This window comes from Brachionichthys hirsutus, chromosome 5 (assembly GCF_040956055.1).
Source record: "Brachionichthys hirsutus isolate HB-005 chromosome 5, CSIRO-AGI_Bhir_v1, whole genome shotgun sequence".
Lineage (NCBI taxonomy): Eukaryota > Metazoa > Chordata > Actinopteri > Lophiiformes > Brachionichthyidae > Brachionichthys > Brachionichthys hirsutus.
In genome coordinates this window covers 14,010,108-14,025,948 of record NC_090901.1, presented here as the reverse complement: position 1 = coordinate 14,025,948, position 15,841 = coordinate 14,010,108, and the positions used below count along the sequence as shown (strand labels likewise).

General features: G+C 42.9%; 1 protein-coding gene across 1 annotated transcript in view; it reads right to left on the bottom strand.

Moving 5' to 3' along the window:
* The window catches only part of LOC137893626 (anoctamin-1-like), a 39,944-nt gene that overhangs the window by 16,583 nt on the left and 7,520 nt on the right, over nt 1-15,841 (bottom strand). Inside the window, exons 3-11 of the mRNA XM_068739041.1 lie at nt 11,569-11,667; nt 8,752-8,903; nt 7,207-7,261; nt 6,137-6,185; nt 4,957-5,012; nt 4,810-4,848; nt 3,024-3,088; nt 2,318-2,452; nt 38-198 (exon numbers count right to left, since the gene is read on the bottom strand). Coding sequence (XP_068595142.1) covers nt 38-198; nt 2,318-2,452; nt 3,024-3,088; nt 4,810-4,848; nt 4,957-5,012; nt 6,137-6,185; nt 7,207-7,261; nt 8,752-8,903; nt 11,569-11,667 — 811 coding nt within the window. The remainder of the gene's footprint in view (nt 1-37; nt 199-2,317; nt 2,453-3,023; nt 3,089-4,809; nt 4,849-4,956; nt 5,013-6,136; nt 6,186-7,206; nt 7,262-8,751; nt 8,904-11,568; nt 11,668-15,841) is intronic.

Genomic DNA, 15,841 nt, shown 5'->3' with positions numbered 1-15,841 from the left:
TATCCGAAATAATTTTAGGCGTAAACCTTCTACTCACCCCAGAGAGCCATGAATATGGAGAAGAAAACAGTGGTTGGGTTGTCAAACAGGTGACTGGCCCGGGCCGTTCCACAGGCGGTGCTCAGCTTCCAGTAGCTGCACACTGTGTCACAGAGAGGACACATGGTGATGTTGTTCCTGGGGTGACAGATCTCCATGCTGGAGAACAGAGAGAGAGAGAGAGAGAGAGAGAGAGAGAGAGAGAGGGAGATCCTAGATGGAAGTGCAAAAATGACTAAATAAGAAAAAATAATGTAACAATAGTCAAATTGCATGTGAGGAAATGGCTTAACAAGTGTTACAGTTTGTCTATCACTTCAGTAGTTTTCTTTGCAATGCACTTATGCAAGTGTACATTTGTCTGTCAAGCATAACAACGCTAGGCTTTAAGTTACTGAAGTAAAAATACGGATCCTGCACTTCATAACTCTCTTTCGCATGTACGTCCGCTCCGGACTCTGCAGCTAAACGTTCTGCTGATCATTGTCTGGAAGTCACATGATGCTACTGTTGCGGACTGAGTTATGCTTACAACAGAAACTGCACCAATCTAGAGACTGTCCTGGAGAAGCAGGAGGTGCTTTTGGTTTCTCGTGCAGCTCTGGTTCATGTCATAGCAAAGATATTCTCTGACTATCCATGATCCAGGATTTATACACTCTGAATGAACGGTGGCACAGTTGGTAAGCAAGAAGTTAGGTCACAGGTTCAAATCCGACTCACGGCCTTTCTGTGAGGATTTTGCTTGTTCTCCCCGTGTCTGAGTGGGTTCTCTCCGGGTTCTCCGGCTTTCTCCCACCACCAAAAACATGCTAATTAGGTGAATTATCCTTAGGTTTGCGTGTGTGTGGCCAGGGTGGACCCCGCCTCTCGCCTGCTGGGATAGGCTCCAGCTCGACCCGGTAACAAACAAAGCGGTTCAGAAGATGAATGAATGAACATGAAAAACATCATCATCATAACCGTCATGGTCCTGAGTGTTATTACCGCCACCAAAGCAGGGGTGATGTAATCACCGGCGTTGGATCTTGATGAAAGTAGGGAAGGCGTGGCGTTGCCATAGTTGTATTGAACTACTCCTAGTGCAGGTCTGTGCTCTTTGTTGCCTATACTTATTATTGATGGTTACAAGAATTGGTATTATTTTATTTTAGCTTTCAGGATAACTGTATCACCAACTTTTAATGAATAAAAGAACATTACCTTTTCGCCCTGTTAGTTAGCATGAAAATACGCATGCTTTTCATTCTCATTCCTTAAATTAGTCAAACCAGAATACCAGCTATAAAATGTAATTCTCTCTGGCTGGATTCAGGGTGTCAGATCTTCATGTTATATTCCTGTAGTCTTGTCTTGAAAATTGATAAGAATATGATTGATTGGCACACCCCATCAAATGTAGAGCTTTTTTGTGCAATAGTAATAAGAAGCCTTGATGAGATATTTGAATTTCCATTGTCACACAGTCAGATTGTCTCATTGAAGCAACTTCCTGACACAACCTTGGTAAGGACACCATTTTCTAAAAGATGGAGGGTCTGCTTTGTTTCAATGTATGGGCAGGGAACAGCACGACACTCCTACTGAGCATGGATGCTGTCTGAACCTGAGCCGGCGGCACGTGTCATAATATTCTAAGGATGATGCGAAGCAGATAGAGGAAGGACAGGAGGATTTTGGCGTTCCTGTCATTCATCAAGCAGTTTCCTTTTTTGTATCTTCCTCTTTTGATTAATCTTTATTCATTCTGGGCTCATCTACCCCTGTCCAGGTTACTACCGTATTTTTAGGACTCAAACTGATAAATGATATATATTATATGTTAATATTTAAGAAATATAGCTGTTGTCTGAAAGCATAAATTCCGCTAAAGTTAACCTAACTTTGCTTTTTTTCTTGCACTGTAACACCTAGAAAGCTTCCAGACTTGTTCACTGAGGTAAGTTTGTTCACAGTATCATTAGAACATTATAGCCATTTAGTTCGCCAGAATAAAAGAATTCTGACAAATTGATCTACTTTAAATTCTTTCTGTATTTTTTTGTACCGAAAATTAACCGAACCGAAATTACATTTTAGCGTACCGTTACACCCCTAATTACTAATAATGAGCACTGCCACTTCAGATACTCATGTACAGAAGCAGTTATTTTTGTGTTGTCACTTCCTCCTGAGGCTCAGTACTCACTCCAGAACACCTAAACAACAATTACATTTACTGTTACAGCTGGTTTTACCTTACGATGAGCACCAACAATGAGCACCATTGTGTGCTTACCTTGGGATGTTGTCATCAACTGTTGCACACCCATACAGGAAGACAATGACCCCCACTAGTGAGGCAGGTATCAGCATTTGGGTATATAGACCCAACCAGGCAAAGTAGAGGCCAATCTTTTCACCAAAGTATTTCCTAAAGAACACAAAATGTTATTATACAAGTCAAAGGCAACTTTAAAACACAAATATCTTTTCTACAGGAGCATGTTTAGAGCCATGTCCCTTTGTTGGACGGTTAAGATTTTAGGATTCAAGATTTAATGTTCTTTATTAATCCCCGTGAGTAAATTATTTTTACACTTGATTTATTCAACACACACACACACATATAGTTTATGACCTTTTTTAAACCTGCTTTGGGGTTTAAACCCTAACCCTAAACCACACTCCAGACTTTAGTCCACGCTGGACTTGAACCGGCCAATCTCTGGTCCCCAAGCCAAGTCCTTGTGGACAGAGATACTGGCACCCCATTTAGTTCCAAGCCCAAATTTCCCAGTCTAAATGCCAATGTATCTTTGAGCCAGACACTTAAATCCCATGCACCATAAGGGCTGCAGGCCCGCTGAACCTTAGCAATGGGTCCAGTGCAATACTAAGTATGTGTCTATAAACCCATCTTTCATTATTTTGCAATGGATGTTTTTATTCTTACTGCCATGCGCTAACAGGAAGGCTTGATTGCGTGCACAACATGTTCTTACCGCACAAGTCCAATTGGCTGGTATTTGTAGAAAACACTGTAGTTTGCCCACTCCTCATACAACAGCTGATGAAGACAACAAAAAGTATTTTGTTATTTAATTTGTCATTTTTTTAGTTGTAGCACACACCCTATCGACTATTAATAGTTGGGGTTCCCCCTCCCATGAGAAAACAAGGACTCCATCTATAAATACTGTCACATCCACACCTTCTTTCGGCTCCAGGTGCAGGCAGCGGCTGCAGGATGCACACCTGGATCTCGTCATCAAATCCTCCACTCAGCATAAATACCCCGGCTATCATTCTCTGGCAGATGGTTGCAGTTCTCTCAGAGCTAACATACATCAGGCCATTTCACCACGGTTCTTGTCTCTGTGAGTTGCCCCTCGTTATTAGTTGCACCAACCAGCAGCCACCCTACTGCATGCTCTCAGTCTCCTTCGGTTCTTGGTCTGTCCATTTACCCCTCTCACTGAGGGCAAAGTATGTAAACTCCTCACATGTAGCCATCCTACTTCATGCCCACTGTACCCCTCGCAACCAGCCTCCTACAGACAATAGCTCCCACCATCACCCCGGCGACCAGTCGTATGATCAACGCTTCCCACTCCATCGGCACCTTTCCCTCTGCATTTTGCAGACACCATCTCTATGTTCACGAGTAGACTAAAGACTTTCCTTTTTAACAGCGCTTATAGTTAATCAATGCAATAATCAATATGCTGTCACAGGCCAGCACTGGTGGCTTAACCTCCTCCCTCTCTATCTGGTTATTCATGTTATAAATATATGTCAGTAATCTCTCTCTCTTCCCTGTAGTCTTGTGCTCTCTCGCCCTCTGTTAGTCCCTCTTTCTGTCTCTGGCTGCAGGTCCTTCTGTCCGTGGTGCTGCAGAACATGGACCTGTGGCTGTCATACCTTCATTGCTAGCATTAGCAGCTATCGTTTTAGTTTCAGTATTTCCTGTAGAGCAGCTCTTTAGTAATTGATTTGCTCAGCAGCTTAATCTGCATGTTGTGAACCACCGGTCGCATTGTATGTTCATAATTCTTTCGTCAGCTTCTGCTCTCTGTCTCTATCTCTCTCTCGCCCTCTCTTTTTTACTCTCCTCCGACCTGTCCTGCTCTGTCTCGCCCTCTCTTTCGTGGTCTCTCTGTCTTTCTACTGTCTCTCTCACTTCTTCTCAGCCTAGCCGGTCCGGACAGATGGCCGTCCACTATGAGTTTTAGGTTCTTTCAAAGGGGCCTGCCTGTTTAAGGAAGTTTTTCCTTGCCTCTCTCTCTCTTGCTTTCTCTCTCTCTCTCTCTCTCTCTCTCTCTCTCTCTCTCAACCTGTCCAGACAGATGGCTGTCCACTATGAGTCTAAGGTTCTGTCAAAGATTTCTGCCTGTTAAAGGAAGTTTTTCCTTGCCTCAGTCTTGTGCTTGCTCTTGTGCTTGCTCTTGTGTGACAAGTTCTGTCTTTCCCTGCTACACATGTGAAGTGCCTTGAGATAACTTCCTGTTGTGATCTGGTGCTACAGAAATAAAAAATGACTTGAATTGAATATATGGTTATTTTCAGTGGCACACTAAAACACACTGTGTGTGTGACTCATGATGACACAATGATTCGCCTTTGATTGTTTTGAACAACAATGCAACTCAGCAGCAGCTATCCATAGATCTTTGTGTTGGAGACATCATCATAATATTCAGGAAGCCCAAATGTATGTATGCAGAAAAAAACACTGCAATCACTATAATTCTGTTCTGTATTCTATAAGTTTTGATAATGTATTCTCACCTTTCTGTCATTGGACTCTGCACCCTCCTCATTATCTCCCTAAAATTTAAATAGAAAAGTAAGTTAGTGCACAATAAGTAAAGTTGTAAACTACAATACCATCACCTGCTTGATTAACGTTTAATCTATTTCTGTTGCAAAACTTACATCATGGAGCGGGTACGCTGCTGTATATGCACCACTCCCAAGGAGACTGGTGATGCCTGCAGAGGGAAAACAGGCCATGGTTATGAGCACTGCAGCAGGATTAGTCAGAACACAGTCTGTCGCTGGAGCTGCTGGACTCAGCGCTAAAGATGGGGTCAGGAGCTAAGACATCGGACAGCTTGGGGTAAAGCATCTGCTCATTCGTGTCTGAAGGACACAGGCGATGGCGTTCATCATCTGGTCAGAATGCCACCTTGGAGGAGAACCTGGGGCAGTTTCAGAATTGGGAGGAGGGATTAGAGAGCTCATGTCTCAATATGATGAGCTGGAAAGCGTTGCTGAGCTAAACATGAAGAAGAAGAGGAGTGCTGGATCCTTTCGATAGAATGGATGGATGGATGGACTCAAGAATTGATGGCTGGAAAGAGTGATTGATAGGTAGATGGATGCCGTGCTGAATGAACAGACAGATAATGGATGGGTGAATGAAGGGATGATCAATGGATTGATGAAGTGCAGAGGGGGTGATGACAGAATGATGGCTCTACAGTGTCGTGTTGAAAGCTTAATTGTTGTAATTGAGCTAGTTAGTCAGCATTTCATTGACATTATCGATAACTGAGCAGGAGATTAATTAAACACGATTAATTAAACACGATGAACCACAATGGATTAAGATCAGCACAATGACCTATTCTAGAGGGTCAATATGTGTTAACTTGGGCCACAGTAATAGAGAGGAGGGGACAGGAGACACTGCTCCTATAGGTAGGAGAGTTACAGTAATTCAATGGCTCGATGAATCTGTAACGAGTCAGAAGTTCTATCTGCACCAGAAACAGATTGATTTGCATCAAAAACTAAGACACTTTCATATCATTTCTTTGTTGACTGATTTATTGTGCTGGTTCAACATGAATGGCTCGATGTGGAGGAAACGGATTTGTCACTGAGCATGGCGGCGTCCCGAGAGCCAGTAGATGAGGTCTGAGGACATGAACGGTGGCGACTGTCTAGACTTCCTATTCATGTAACACACTGTATAGAACTACTTCTCTTAGTGATGAGAAGCAGACACATGTGGACTGCATTATGATTAAGAAACACTGTAAAAAATATATATACCGGTATATATATTTATAGAACTTCAATATCTCATCAGTATTTTTAACACGCTTACCCATGCTGTACTTGGCTTTGCATTTTGTCCTTTTTAGTACTTCAAAAACCTTAAAAGGAAACAAACACAGAGGAAATGAATTAAAGTCAACATTACTATGAAAAGATAAGGGTCAAATGGCATATTTAATAATCAACATTCCAATAAAATAGCACTCAGAGAGCGCAGACCTCCTCCAAGCAGCTCATTCCCCTCCTAAATGGATCCGCCCCGTCCACATGCTGATCTGGATCATCACCAAAAGGTTCTAGATCAGGGGTGTCAAACTCATTTTCTCCAAGGGCCACATTAGCATTATGTTTTCCCTCCAAAGGCCAAATGTAAATTGTAACACAGTTAAAAATGTAACTAAATGTAATGTCATTTAATGTAAAATAAATTTAACTACTCCTTAAAATGCTGTTAAATAACTATAAATGTTTTTATTTAACTCTTTAGCCAGCACAGTGATTACAATAAAATATTCAGTTTTGATATCACTTTTTTAAAAGGTTGTAACTTAAAAATTGTTAGAGATAAAGCCATACTGTAAATGAGAGAAATCATAAGCATGAACCAAAGTTTGTGATGGGAATAAATTAACACATCTAATAATGTGGAAAAGTTCCATTCAAATGCAATCATCACGCAGGAACAAAGATAATCGATACAAAATCAAAGCAAAACCAAAAAGCCACCACCTTGTCTTGTCATGGACATGCGCAAACCAAAAAAAAACAACCGAAGTGGGCAAGATAAAGAACATTCCCCGAGTCAATGCCGCGGAAAAGACGTCACTTTCAGGATCAGCACTGGACAGCTCCATATGTAGCCGACTACCTATGGAGCTGTCCAGTGCTGATCCTGATCCAGTGCTGAAGTTCTCCTTTCTGTGAGGCAATAGCGCTTATCGTTTCCTCAAGATGGCGGCGCCCGTGCGTGCAGCGGCTCCATGCTCTCCAGTCTCCTAATCTCATTGTGTAGCCACTATGCAATGACAATAAAGGCTTTCTATTCTAAGTATATTTCTGATGCTTGACTATTGGTGAATACAGTATATGACACACACACACACTGGTTTATGGACTTACTATGGAACTCCTGGTTTTACTGTCAAAGAAGTAGTCTTTGTCTGAAAGGTCAAACCTGTTAAAACACACACACACACACACCATGAGAGAGAGGTACCATGTTTTGATTATGGCTTAAAGGTTTTTTGTTTCTGACATTTGCTTATTATTATTATTTGACTCAACATTTTAATAGTTTGACCTGAAATACCTTTTTAAAGGACTATTGTATAAAATGCCAGGTGGTTCAACCTTAAATTAAATGTCTTGATGATCAGAACACAGCAGATAATAAGTCAGACTGGAGTTACATAAGGGATGCGTTGCCATGGTCTCCCATTTGATTTGTCATTCTGATCCTGCTTCCTTGTTTAGCAGTGTCGCCGTGGCTGTGGGGCCGTCGGCGAAACACCTGGAGGCTCACCTGTCATTCATTTTCAGCTCATTACTGCTTGCTATTTAGACCCTGTCCTGCCTTTGATATGTGTCATGCAAACCATAATTTATTTCTTTTTCAATGTTGTAACTAATCCTGAAAATGATTCAGGATTAGAAAAAGAGGATTTTAAAGAAATATAAATGAACAAAGCATCAAAATAAGGCCATGAAGGCTTTTGTCCCATTAGTCTATTCTCCTTTTTTCCTATGAAATAAAGTTTTTTGACCATATTAGTCTTACATCTTGCTCAAGGATACATCAGCATGTAGACTTGAGGCACTGGGGCTGAAACCCCCAACCTATTTGATGCTGTTTATTTGAATCAAACCTCATCAGTTCACTCCAAGGCTGGGTCCCACCTCACTGTGTCTCTACTGCAAATAAATACCAGAGCATGCCTGAGCAAACAGGCGACAGTTAACGGGACCGATTCAGGAGAAAATAATAGATTGTGGCTTGAATATTTTTCTCCAAATCATCAGCAATGACCCTAAAATATAGATAATTCAAGAGCACTGACTTCTCTCTGTTCCACTGGTCTCATATCTCCACTGGCCGTCTGGATGTGTCGGCAACGAATCAAACTTCACGGCTACTTCCTGCTTTACCGCTAACAAGTTTACGAATCACAATTAGTGTTTAGTTAAGATACAAGAAAAAGTCTCATCGGTCTTCCATGGAATAGCGAGTTAGATTTACATCAGTGAAATATAAAATATGTTCCATCAATTGAATGTAAGTGAAGCATTGGACTGACAGTTCAGAGCATGTTTGAACTTAGGTCTGATTGACTGATTTATATTTTAGTTTGATTTGAACAGAAAGTGTCAGATTAAAACAACAGAAATGTGATTCTACAAACAGACAGACTCTGATGCTGCTTATAGTGACTGGACCAGCGAGCAGAATAAGGCTGATGTGACCTCAGACACTTATCACACACACAGTCGCCTCCTCAGTTAAATATCTACGTATTTGCTCCGATGTAAATAAATATTAGTCACTTGTAACATCCATTTATTGAGACAATGTGATTAAAACCTGAAGCCATGGTTGGCATTCTTCTTACTCCTTGTGAAACACAAACTTGTACTTCAACATTTAAACAACAGCTAGCAGGTACTTACAGGTGCTGCTTCTCCCGGGAGAAAGTGTGTGAGAGGCGCTTGATAAAACTGTGTTGATTCTCCTCAACGTGAGGATGGAGAGGCTCCAGGACTTTGTTGACCAGACAAGTGATCTTCTCCATTACACTGCGGGACTGCTTTACTTCGTAAACCTACACACACACACACACACAGTGAGAGAGACATGCTAACGGCCTAACATTCATTTCATTTGTGAGGATGTCATAGAATACAAAATTATAAACATCATTCTCATTACTGCATTGTGAACTTCTTTTCGTCTACTTTCTTCTTGTCCCCTCAGCGGTCCCCACAGCAAATCAACCTTCTCCACTTCACCCTGTCCTTTGCATCGTCCTCCCCAACACCAGCCACTCTCATGTCCTCCCTCACTACGTCCATGTCTCTTCTCCTGGGTCGTCCTCTAGCCCTGTTCCCTGGCAGTTCCATCCTCAGCATCCTTCTACCGATCTAGTCCCTGTCTCTCCTCTGGACATGTCCAAACCATCAAAGTCTCCAAAACGTCTAACCTTCACTGTCCCTCTTATTGCCTCATTTCTAATCCTATCCAACCTGGTCACTCCCAACTTGACCCACAGGAGCAAGTACTTTGGCAACGGAAGCAAGGAAAAACTTCCCTTTAACAGGCAGAAACCATGAACAGAACCTAAGGCTCATGGTGGACGGACATCTGTCTGGGTTGAGAGAGAGAGAGAGAGAGAGAGAGAGAGAGAATGACAGGTAGGAGGATACATGTACTCCGTTTTACTGCTGTTCACCTTCATTTCCAGAGACTCCTCCCACCCTTGTTCAACCTGTTGCCCTCAGGACGGCGCTACAGGTTGCACAAGAGCAGGACTAACAGACTCAGGGACAGTTTTTCCCGAGAGCCACCAGAGCTCTCAACAACAACCAGGACTAAACAGGACAACTACTCACCATGTGCAATAACAAATGTATGCTATTACTGTATGCAAAGTACTGGACAATCTCTCTATATGCACTGTTTTATCACTTTAAATTTGTGTTGTTTTAGTCAGTATTACTTGCATTTTAGGTTGTTACTAAACACCAGACGGAGCTGCGCTCCTAATCTCATTGTGTAGCCGCTATGCAAGGACAATAAAGGCTTTCTATTTCTATTTCAATGCCAACATTGCATCTGTGGTACTCTTCCTCAGCATAAAGCCATACTGCAGCTTACAAATACTTGCTTCTGTCCTTAGTCTAGCCTCAACCACCTTTTCCCATAACTTCATCATATGACTCATCAGCTTTATCCCCTTGTAGTTTCCACAACTCTGTATGTTTCCCTTCATCTTGAAAATGGGCACCAGCACACTTCTCCTCCATTCCTCTGGCATCTTCTTCCCCTCTAGGATCGTATTAAATAACCCCGTTAAGCACTCTACAGCTACCTCTCCTAGACACTTCCACACCTCCACAGGTATGTCTTTCGGTCCAACTGCCTTAACATTCTTCATCCTCTTCATTGCCCTTCTAAAATAATTCTTCCATCTTCCTAGCACACTACTAGCTTCAACACCTTATCATCTCTATTCTTCATCACTTCAGCACGTTTTTTCATTTGCACCATGTTCCTGTTTTTGTACCTTGCTTAGACTTGTGTTTGAGGTTGCATCATTTTTATAATTAAAGTTTCCTTTCTGAAGTGTGTTTGGCCCTTCTCGGCCGTGTCGGCCACGTATTTTAAGTAGTTTTCTTTATGAAGTGCGTTTGGCCCGTGTCATATTCTTATTTGTGACTTGGACTTGGCGGCCCAGTAGCGCAGTGGTTGGCGCTGCCCTATCACAGGAAGAAGGTTCCAGGTTCAAATCCTATCTGTGTGGAGGAAATCCTTTTTCTCCCGTGTCCGTTTTCTGCGGTTTCCTCCAAAAACATGCAATTTAGGTGAATTGATTACTCCAAATTGTCTCTAGTATATATGAGTGTGTGCGTGAATGGCTGTCTGTCTCTGTGTGGCCCCGCGATGTCCAAGCTGGAGACGTGTCCAAGGTGAACCCCGCCTCTCACCCATAGCAAGCTGGGATAGACTCCAGCAACTCCCGTGACCTGCGAAGTGGAAAAGCAGCTGTAGACGAGATGATTGTCTCATCTACAAGAAAATGGATGGATATTCTAATTTGTGACTTGGACTCATTTTAAAACATGACATCATATTTCCTGTGTAAACACAGTTCACTGTGGTGCCTGTGAGATATCTGTGACATGACTTTGATCAAAATAAAAACTAGGCTTAACACCACAGCAGCACTTCAACATTTCACTTTTTATGGCTGTGTCACAGAACTGCTAGTTACTCTTTACTGCTTGGATATCAGAAGAAAAGCTCATGGTTTTTAAATCTATGCAAGTAATTTGATGTTTAACATTATTAAGCTGTTTCCATGACAACAATAAAACGATCAGTTAAACATTGAAGCTCGCGACCAGCTGTTTCTCCAGTAGGCCTAAACCATTTTGTTGTAGTTAATCGATATATTTTGCTTTTAGACACCACAGGTAACAGCAATGTTTAGTGAATTAGCATTTATGACAGTGATCGTAATCATCTCGTCTTCAGCCACTTATTTGCCTTGCAGGTCACGCGTGTTGCTGGAGCCTATCTCAGCTGGCTACGGGTAAAGGTCAAGGTTCACGCCGGATCAGAATGTGATGCCTACGTTGTGTCGATGTCTTGATTTTGTGTTATGCATTCTTCTGTTTCTCCTCCCTCATCCCTGTTTCTGTTTTATCTTGATTCTTGTGCATGTGTCTGCAGCAGACCGATTGGCTGACAGTGCAAGGAAATCCTACCTTCTTAGTGGGCATCTTCAGCTTCATCAGCTCAGCCTCTCGGCAGAGAACGGTCCATGGAGCATGAATCTTGAGAAAGCCCACGCCTGGAATTTTGGCCTGCGAGACAAAGGACTCATGTTTTGCTCAGTTGTGCATAAAAAATATTATGTGAAAGTCTTCAAATATAAAAAAAAATAATAATAAATTGATGTCATTATATGTTATTAAATGTGATAAAGCAGTGATTACACTAAAACACTAAAAGGTGAAAAGTCTGAAAAACAGATAATGACCCAGACCCGAGAGAGAGGGAAATTTTGAGGTGAGGACAGACAAACCTAAAACGTGTTTACATCAGCCAAGTTGGATGCTTTGGGTCACCACTGGCTTGCTGTGTTGTCTCTTACTTCAGTTTGAAGTCCGGGTTCAGAACAATGATGCGGATTCTTTATCTTTCACCCAAAACACCCAAAACGAATCAAAAAACCTGCTACAGGTGTGAGAGCCATGAACCAAATGCCTGTTGTAACTGAACTGAGACACTGGAAGAGCCATTGGCCACTTGTGCCCTCCCGCACAGATTCTCCCATTATTGCAAATCTGTCTACTTCGAGTTTCAAGGAGACAAATGTCAGAAAAGATATCTCAGCATCAAACATCAAGGCTCAAAGACACTCCGGATTTCAGTGTGGCTGTTGATGAATATGTGAGACGTCAACAATGTCCCGCGCTTGTCCGTTGTGATACCGTGATGTTGTGATACAGTGATGTTGTGATACAGTGAAGTTGTGATACAGTAATGTTATGATACAGTGATCTTGTGATACAGTGATCTTGTGATACAGTGATCTTGTGATACAGTGATCTTGTGATACAGTGAAGTTGTGATACAGTGAAGTTGTGATACAGTGATGTTGTGATACAGTGATGTTGTGATAAAGTGATGTTGTGATACAGTAATGTTGTGATATAGTAATGTTGTGATACAGTGAAGTTGTGATACAGTGAAGTTGTGATACAGTGATCTTGTGATACAGTGATCTTGTGATACAGTGATGTTGTGATACAGTGATCTTGTGATACAGTGAAGTTGTGATACAGTGATCTTGTGATACAGTGATGTTGTGATACAGTGATCTTGTGATAAAGTGATGTTGTGATACAGTGATCTTGTGATATAGTAATGTTGTGATACAGTGATGTTGTGATACAGTGATGTTATGATATAGTGATGTTATGATATAGTGATGTTGTGATAAAGTGATGTTGTGATATAGTAATGTTGTGATCCAGTGAAGTTGTGATACAGTGAAGTTGTGATACAGTGATGTTGTGATACAGTGATCTTGTGATAAAGTGATCTTGTGATACAGTGATCTTGTGATACAGTGATCTTGTGATAAAGTGATGTTGTGATGCAGTGATGTTGTGATACAGTTTTTGAAATGCTCCTCTTAGACAGGGTGTTTGACTGTACTTATACTGTAATACATACTACTGTTTGACTGTACTGCTCTAACATTCTATCTAATAAATATATTCATCATCATCAAAGCAAATTTATGGCAATAAGCGGCGGTATGACAATAGAACTCTTGAATTAAAACTAGTTTTAACAGGCAGATTGCTTTAAAACCTTCAGATCCCAAGTAGTGTTCCAGGTGAAACCTGAAGCTGGACATGATACAATCAAAATCCTCCGATGCAGACTCTATTCATCTAAAAAGTCCTCTGATGTTTCCAAGAGGAGATGGACATTGCACTACATCATAAAACCTGTCAATTTATTTATAAGTAAATTCTGCCCGTTCCTTTTCACTGTCGACCGAGACAACAGAATAAATGATTGAAAAAACTAAAGGGGCACGAAAATCAAACAAGGATAAGCCCAAAGTACAGTAGTAATAAATTAACAAATAGAAGCAAATACCAAGAAACGGTTTTCAGTTTGTCTTTTACTTCACTTGTAAAATCCAAAATGGGTCTTCAAGATGAAAGTGTTCTAATGCGTTTGTATTCAATGACAGGTAGCACAACAATTCATATTTGGCCATTCAATTTTTGAAGTCTTAGACGAGCTGAGCTTCTCTCGCAGTCGTAGAGAAATCGCCTCAGTGCAAAATGGAGACTCTGGACGGCACTGGTTCGACCTGATCATTCTTTTGGTAGAGGGTCATGGGGGTGGTAGGACTCTTGATCTACCTGTCCCACATTCCAGGAGTGAAATGGCTGAATAATAGTCAGAATCACTCAGTCTGGATTTTGATATTGTCCTCAGTAAAGCCGCTGCACAACCAGAAGCAGCTGAGAAAGAAGTGATGCAGAAAACAAAGAACAAAGAGAAAATCATTTTAGAATCATTTTAGTATTTTCAAAGGATTCGTGTTGTAAACTATACCACGACTTCAGGCTCATCTGCGTGAGAGAGGAGGAAGTGTGAGACATGTCTCTGTCTCTCTCTCTCACACACAGAAATGCCAGTCAGACTAGGAGTAAGGTGTGAATGCGTGATCCTGGGTCATGTCCTCACGTCACTGCGGTGGAGAGCTAATTTTCTATTTATATGCTGGCATGAGGACATGTCATACACAGGCAGAATATCAGTTATCGCGTTTACACGGCTGATGAACAAACAAATAGGAGCAACCTTGCAAGTCGCTTTACACAAACGGGTCGTCTGTTAAGTTGTGCTCCTCTGTAGAGACGTGGCTGTCCCCTGTCCCGTAGTCCATGCTCCTCCATAGAGACGTGGTTGTCTCCTGTCCCGTAGTCCATGCTCCTCTATAGAGACGTGGTTGTCTCCTGTCCTGTAGTCCATGCTCCTCTATCGAGACGTGGCTGTCTCCTGTCCCGTAGTCCATGCTCCTCTGTAGAGACGTGGCTGTCTCCTGTCCCGTAGTACATGCTCCTCCATAGAGACGTGGTTGTCCCCTGTCCTGTAGTCCATGCTCCTCTGTAGAGACGTGGTTGTCTCCTGTCCCGTAGTCCATGCTCCTCTGTAGAGACGTGGTTGTCTCTTGTCCTGTAGTCCATGCTCTTCTATAGAGACGTGGCTGTCTCCTGTCCTGTAGTCCATGCTCCTCTGTAGAGACATGGTTGTCTCTTGTCCTGTTGTCCATGCTCCTCTATAGAGACGTGGCTGTCTCCTGTCCTGTAGTCCATGCTCCTCTATCGAGACGTGGCTGTCTCCTGTCCCGTAGTCCATGCTCCTCCATAGAGACGTGGTTGTCCCTTGTCCTGTAGTCCATGCTCCTCTGTAGAGACGTGGTTGTCTCCTGTCCCGTAGTCCATGCTCCTCTGTAGAGACGTGGTTGTCTCCTGTCCTGTAGTCCATGCTCCTCTATCGAGACGTGGTTGTCTCTTGTCCCGTAGTCCATGCTCCTCTGTAGAGACGTGGTTGTCTCCTGTCCTGTAGTCCATGCTCCTCTGTAGAGACATGGCTGTCCCCTGTCCTGTAGTCCATGCTCCTCTCTATAGAGACGTAACTGTCTCCTGTCCTGTAGTCCATGCTCCTCTGTAGAGATGTGGCTGTCTCCTGTCCTGTTGTCCATGCTCCTCTATAGAGACGTGGCTGTCTCCTGTCCTGTTGTCCATGCTCCTCTATAGAGACGTGGCTGTCCCCTGTCCTGTAGTCCATGCTCATCTGTAGAGACGTGGCTGTCCCCTGTCCTGTAGTCCATGCTCCTCTATAGAGACGTGGCTGTCCCCTGTCCTGTAGTCCATGCTCATCTGTAGAGACGTGGTTGTCCCCTGTCCTGTTGTCCATGCTCCTCCATAGATACGTGGTTGTCTCCTGTCCCGTAGTCCATGCTCCTCCATAGAGACGTGGTTGTCCCCTGTCCTGTAGTCCATGCTCCTCTGTAGAGACGTGGTTGTCCCCTGTCCTGTAGTCCATGCTCCTCTGTAGAGACGTGGTTGTCCCCTGTCCCGTAGTCCATGCTCCTCTGTAGAGACGTGGTTGTCTCTTGTCCTGTAGTCCATGCTCTTCTATAGAGACGTGGCTGTCTCCTGTCCTGTTGTCCATGTCCTCTATAGAGACGTGGCTGTCTCCTGTCCTGTAGTCCATGCTCCTCTATCGAGACGTGGCTGTCTCCTGTCCTGTAGTCCATGCTCCTCTATAGAGACGTGGCTGTCTCCTATCCCGTAGTCCATGCTCCTCTGTAGAGACGTGGTTGTCCCCTGTCCTGTAGTCCATGCTCCTCTATAGAGACGTGGCTGGCCCCTGTCCTGTAGTCCATGCTCCTCTATAGAGACGTGGCTGTCTCCTGTCCTGTAGTCCATGCTCCTCTAT